This window comes from Pteropus alecto, unplaced genomic scaffold, assembly GCF_000325575.1.
Source record: "Pteropus alecto unplaced genomic scaffold, ASM32557v1 scaffold79, whole genome shotgun sequence".
NCBI classification, from domain to species: domain Eukaryota; kingdom Metazoa; phylum Chordata; class Mammalia; order Chiroptera; family Pteropodidae; genus Pteropus; species Pteropus alecto.
The window spans coordinates 21,053,264-21,059,881 of NW_006494612.1; the positions used below are offsets into that span (position 1 = coordinate 21,053,264).

Consider the following 6,618-nt stretch of genomic DNA (forward strand, 5'->3'; position numbering starts at 1 on the left):
GAAAGATTTCTTAGGACACAAGAATAATGACAACAACAAAAAATAAAGAGAAGATTGATTAATTTGACTATATAAATATTAACACGTGATGACAAGACAAAGTTATGGATGGGATAATATATTTTCATTGCATATAGGAAACAATTGATGAGGATCCAGAATAGTAATTAGGATCTAGAATAGCTAATAAATTTCTACCAATAAGCAAGAGAATGACAAACATCTTAGTTAATAAATGAGCAAAAGATATGAGCCAAGCAACTAAACCTCATTAACAATCAGAGAAATGTAAATTAAAACAAAAGCAAAGTCTGCCAAAAATTTGTTCCAACATTCCTTCAGGGCAGGGATGGTTTTATTTAATGTATCCTTAGCACATTAGAGCTGCCCAGTAAATGCTTTCAGAATGAAAGCATTGTATCAATTAATCATAACCGTTCTTAAAGACAAAGCAGTACTTTCAACCAAAAGAGTAAAGAAATAATCAGGAAGCTGTTTTTATAGAAGAAATCTTAGTATTTTGGATCCAAAGATTCTGATGACAAACCTCAACTTATTACTGTTCTTGCTGAGTGCAGATGTTCCACCATTTTTAGGGAAAGGAAGTGATTGCTTGTATCTGGTTTATTTCAATTTCTTGTTCCAATTTGAGATATTTGGAGAAATATAAGTGTATTGTCTCACTGCTAATTAAACTTTGTGTGTTCTGAAAGCCAAGTCTGCTGCTGACCATGGTTAAATGGTGGTCAGTGGTAGGGGAGCACTAATGTTGATTCCCAATGTGGGCATATATTTTACAGTTACCTGAGTTCACATGTATGGTTAATGGTTAAAGGGTTCAGAACAGGCCTCCCTGAGACGGGCCACTTTGGCATGTGAATTATTTTGAGCTTAAGGCAATAGAGACCTTGCAGGCTTATGAGAAACTCTAACCTCTCCCTTAAAGAATTTAAATTAGGGGCCTTGCCCATAATAAGAGTTATCACCAGAAATAACTTTTTGTGACCTACTTATAGAGCAGGGCAAACTTCTAATTACTGAACATCTGCTATTCTTATGGTCCTTTAAACGACCTTCATCCCCTGTGAAGCCCCAAGGTGCTTCAGAGTGCCATGAGTACCTCACTCTCCCGGTCTGTCTTTGAACCTCTCATCTATATGGGGGTCTCTGACTTTCTCATGTATGCGAAGTTCTCATAACGTATGTAATTAAATTTGGTAATTTTTTCTCATTAATCTGTCTCAGGTAGATTTAATTATTAGACTAGCAAAAAGAAAACTAGAGGAAAATTTCTTCCTCCTATACAGTAGCGACATCGCCTTCTTAGTGTGCAAAATATTCAATTGTTTGTGATTTTCCTCAATGTATGTGAAACACACTATGAAACCACAATATGAAGTTATTTATTCCTTAAAATTACTTAAATTTGTTTTTGTTTTGAGAGTGTCAGTATATTCAAGGCCAGTCTTATTATTCAATTCTCTATTTTTGAAAAGTCCAGGTACCAGGGATTGTGTGGAATGTTTATGTTTTTAATGCTTTCCCCTGCAGTCTTGCATTCCTGAATTTCTATGAGCTTTAGCGGAAACTCAAGGCGGAAAGATTTTAAGTGGGTTCAGACTAGGAGTTTAGTACAATTCTTTTTTGTTATTGTTTTAAAACTAGCTTCTTTGTTACCAAAAGTTCCTGTCCTTTCACTGATCCCACAGAACTACTTGTGTACTTCTCCCTCCATGTGACAGGATGGAATTCTAGCAATTTTCTGCTTTCTAATTCAGAAATTACTCTGTTAGTATGTTGTGGTTCAAGAAAATTACATACAAGGATGTTTTGAGATTCACATAAAACTGTTGTAAATCAGCTCTGTGTTTGAAAAATCAGACTTTAAATAAGCACTTTTTAGGACATGGGCCCAATTGGCTTGTATCTTTAAGTTTTATGGGGCAATTTTTTCCTGTGGTTTTGGTGGGTTTTCTAATTTTTGTTGCCATTGTTATCTCAGAAGAGCCCTGGGGGAAGTAGTTGTGATTTGAAATCATGGTCCTACAACAACTGCTTCAAAACGGTTGTTTGATCAGTCTCTATATGGGTTTTGCTTCTAAGCCTACTCTGTTGGAAGACGTGAACTATTTTTTTTCTGTTGCTAGGTGAACAATTGCAAAGAGCAAGAATTATGATTATTTAGAATATATACTTTATAAATTTAATAAGAAGTCAAAGAACTTTTTTAGAGAAGAAAATCTAGTGCATTATGTATATATCACCCATATAATTGCATTTTTAAATAGCAACAAAAAGTTTCTAAAGCTTGTTAGGTCCGATATTATAAAGTGTGACCTAATCATGTTTTGTGAGTCTTTAAAAACTGGAGCATTACTGTGTACTTCAAACATTTTTTTTGAACTAGAAGAAATACATTTCCCTGTAGAAAAGTCACATGACCAGAAAAATAACTTAAAATGTATATAGTTATTATCCTTACCGTCAGGCAAGATCATAACTATCTAATCTACAAATCAACAAATTTTAGCTTTTATATTTCATCTACAGGTAAATAGAGGTTATAACTTCAATAGAAATAATTTCATCCCCTGTTCAGGTTTTATTTTATCTTCTTGTCAGACTGGAAATGAAAGCATCTCCCTTTCCTATCTATGCTCATCAGCTACTTCTCTTGAAGAATTTTGAGAACTAGAGAGTTCAAATTTTACTTGATTGTTTAAGTTCTATTTATTGTTTTCCTGACTATTCCCTGGCTTAAAAAACTCTAAGGAACTCTGAAAAGATGGCAGGATTGAAGCTGTTTATATGTGTGCATGGGGCGGGGTAGGAGGTTGAGGAAGGAGTGGTTCACTCTGCTTTCACTCAGGAGCCCAAGACCCAGAAATGATGTGACCAGACCTCCCCTCCGACCTTCTAGAGGGCTGCCTATTACATAATCTCTCTTTTGTAAAAGAGGCCACATCCTGCCTTCTCAATCTTGATGCACCTATTACATTTGAGGGTTCAAATTTGGTATATAAGGAACAAGATTTTCAGTTAGCAGAAAATGCACAACCTTTTTTTAGTACTTTCTGCTAAAACCATCCTAGTCCATTTTCCCTAGTCTAAAGCCTTCTGCCCCTTTGCTCAACTAAACTGCCTGAGCACAACTTCCACAGCTGCAATCTCATTAAAAATCATAATAAACTTCCCTCTCTAACATTTTTATAATTTTAACTGCTGAATACAGCCATTTCATTTTTCTTATGAAAAATATATCCATGGCTACCTTTATGTACTATACATTTCTTCAAGTGAAACTAAATGTGAATTTTAGAGTAAAATGATAAAGTTGTGTGATAGGAAACATCAACTCACAATGTTCTGGAGGTCTATGAGGCTGACTCCACCAGCGATCAATATTCTTTGTTCTCTCATTTTACAACATCTTTACGTTCCCCCTTATGCCAAGTGGAGAAATCTGCTCATTCAGAACTATGTACTAAGACAGATTTTTAAAAAGATATAAACAAATATTTTTAGCTTTCCAGTGTCTGACACCAAGAAAGTGAAATAAATGGTGAAAACTAATCTCCTGCCTCTAACACAGATACCTTCATATTTCTAGGTTTACTATTTATTTTGGTGGTCTGTATCCCTCAGGAGCTTGAGAAAGCCTGATAAAGGATGAAGGGAAGATACATTTCTGAGACTTAATGTGTCTCACAAGGTTCTTATTTAGTCTATATGCTGAAATGATGGTTTAGCTTTAGAATTTTAGAAATATATATATTTTTTCAAAATTAATAGGACGTTAGACTTCCTAGATGAATATTCTAATGTTTTCATGTGTTCCATACTTTCTTCCATTTCTTGTCTTTAATTCAACGTTTTGAGAGATAGCTACAACTTCACCTTATATATTTTATTGAACATTTTATTTCTATTGTCATAATTTAAAATCCTATTGCTTTCTTTTCTTTCTATGTGGATGCTATATTAACTCTGATCATTCTGAGAGTTTTCTTCTGTTCTCTGCATTGTCTTTTTTTCTTTTTGGTTTCTTATCTCATCCCCACAAAATATCTGGTAGTCCTTTGCTGTCATCTCATATTTTAATGGTGAGGCACTAAGCAACATGGCTGGGGCTTGCCAGCTGACACGCTTTGCTTAGGTTGATCAGAATGAGAATCAGCCGTTGTGTTGGGGATTCTCAGTTGTAAGTATCCTATAGTTGTCCTTTCAGGCTGGTTTTCCAAAAAAGGTCACTTTTAATCTGATCCAGTGTATAAGATTGGCAGACTATATGGGGGTGACGAGACTGGGGGGAATTTTACCATTCAGTATATAGATTTTTATTTAATTCCATTGCTTCCAACATGGGCACCTGCTTTCTGGGGTGTCTTGTGTCCTTTATTCTGATCATCCCTCTGGTTCAACCTCTCCAGTGAGTAAAGATTCTGTTTAGCCTGTTTTACAAACCTTCGATCTATCTTATTTCTGTCCCTACACACATTGCCTGTCTTTAAGAAACATCAGGTTCTACCTTGTGGTTCTGCAGTAGGAATCAGCTTGTTTGTGCTTTCCCCAACCATAGGCTTTTGGTTTTCAGTGTTTACTGGTCTACTAAGCTGGGTTAAAATAGTAAACAAATATATTTATTTGATTTCAACTTCTGAAAATTTCTTATCCTCCCTTATGTATCTTTATCATAACTGCCATTTTAATGGGATTTTAGAAAGGAGCAGAGATAAGTGTGTTCAATCAAGTTGAGAGGCCTATTCAAATTCTGTACAGAGTTTTCCAACTGTAGTGTTACAGTACGTTAAGGGGTCTATTCTCTGTTTGGCTCTCTCCAGGCTTCCCTCATCTTCATCTCCTACTTATTCTATACCTCATCTTTGTACCCTCTTGTCTACGACTATAGCACACAGTATGTTGCCTTTTCCTTTGGAAATTGATCCTGTACGTTTTATTTATTTTCCCCAGCTTTATTGAGATATAATTGACATATAACATTGTGTAAGTTTATGGTGTACAATGTGATGACTTGATAAAATGATTACCATATACATTTTAGATGCCATAACTAATTTTTGCTTTTAGCACAATGCAGTGAACAGAGAGAGGACATCTTGATTTAATCTTTCATTTTATGTTATAAAAAATTGTTAAGAAATATATACATTGCGGGCAGTAGAGGGCATATAAATCAAAATCTCTGAAAAAATTAAGTGAATAGCTAAATATTTACTTATAATTATATGCTAATCAAAATTTGAAGATAATGTAATACTATATTACCTTAAATAGTGGGATTAGGCAGCATATTTATAGGATGTCTACTAGTGAATAAATTATGTTATTAATTTTTAAATAGAGTTACAAAGAAAATTATTTTAAGAATTCCTGTATTTCATGATAAAGCATAGCTACAGATTTATTAAAATCCCTAAAACAGTAAGTTTAGACAACTATGGCTTTTTAAAATTAATCTTAGGTTCATTAGACGTTCTTGCTGAACTGAAGAATACTATCATTTGTACAATGTATTTAAAAAAAAAGTTTATATTTTATTTTCTATTTTTATTTGTTAATACAACATCTATCGCTGCGTAAAAGTTAAATCCTGAAAGGATTTTGGTTTTTAGCAGTAGCTCCCATTAGTCCTCTGCTCTCATTTCAGGTTTTATCCTGCAAGTTTTTCTTTCCAAGGTGTATTTGATTTGCCCTCCTGGTGTCCCTAACCAGAAGGGAACCACAGAAGAAAACATTGCTGAAGACATCCATTTTTGTTGCTTGCGTAGAACTGATTCACTAAGAAAATAGGAAAAGGTTAAATGAAAAACATTCTAGGGAAGTTACAAACCATATAAGGTGATGGGTGAGCCACAACTGTGGGCGTAATTTTTTTTTTTTTTCTTTTCTTTCTTTCAACAGGGAGACACATCGCCTCTTCCTCCCACTGTCCCAGACTGTCTGCGGGCTGATGTCAGGGTTGCTCCTTCTGAGAGCCAAAAATGTTCCTTCTATTTAGCACACAAGAATATCACCCACGGCTTCCTCTATCCTCCTGGTTAGTATAACTCTTTTTTAGAGCAGCAGCTTAGAAAGCCCTCATCAGCTGGATGTGGGCATGTGCCTTAAACATATACTCCCCAGCGAAACTATCTGCTTGGGCTAAACTAGCTGCCCAGGAGGCTTCCAGTGGTTGTGGGCTGGCCCGATGCAGTACAACAGCTATAATAAAGACTAATAAATTTTGCAGCGGGAACCACACATCAGCTCTAATCTGGCCCAGATGTTCAGAAAGTTTGGCAAGTTTAAGTTTAATTTTAAAACAGATTATTTGGAAAGGGATACAAGTGTCTAAAAAACATTCTTTTTTTTCTGGCTACAGCCCAAGCTAAGGCCTGCATCAAGCATGCAGCTGCTCCTGTGGAAAGAAATCAGGCTGGAGCTCAAGCCTCTCACTCATGCTATATAATCAAAATTTTTAAATTTTAGATTAAGCAGCTGAATGAACTTTAAGGTTTTGTTTTTTTGTTTGTTTGTTTTTTTTTTTTAAGAAAGCATCTCTCTTGGGAACATGCAAAAACCAGTTCAATTTTTCTAAAACTCATATCTCTTCCCCAT

General features: G+C 35.1%; 1 protein-coding gene across 1 annotated transcript in view; it reads left to right on the top strand.

The window, feature by feature from the left end:
- The window catches only part of ENPP3 (ectonucleotide pyrophosphatase/phosphodiesterase 3), a 75,271-nt gene that overhangs the window by 59,062 nt on the left and 9,591 nt on the right, over window positions 1-6,618 (top strand). The window contains exon 22 of the mRNA XM_025042377.1: window positions 5,923-6,058. Coding sequence (XP_024898145.1) covers window positions 5,923-6,058 — 136 coding nt within the window. The remainder of the gene's footprint in view (window positions 1-5,922; window positions 6,059-6,618) is intronic.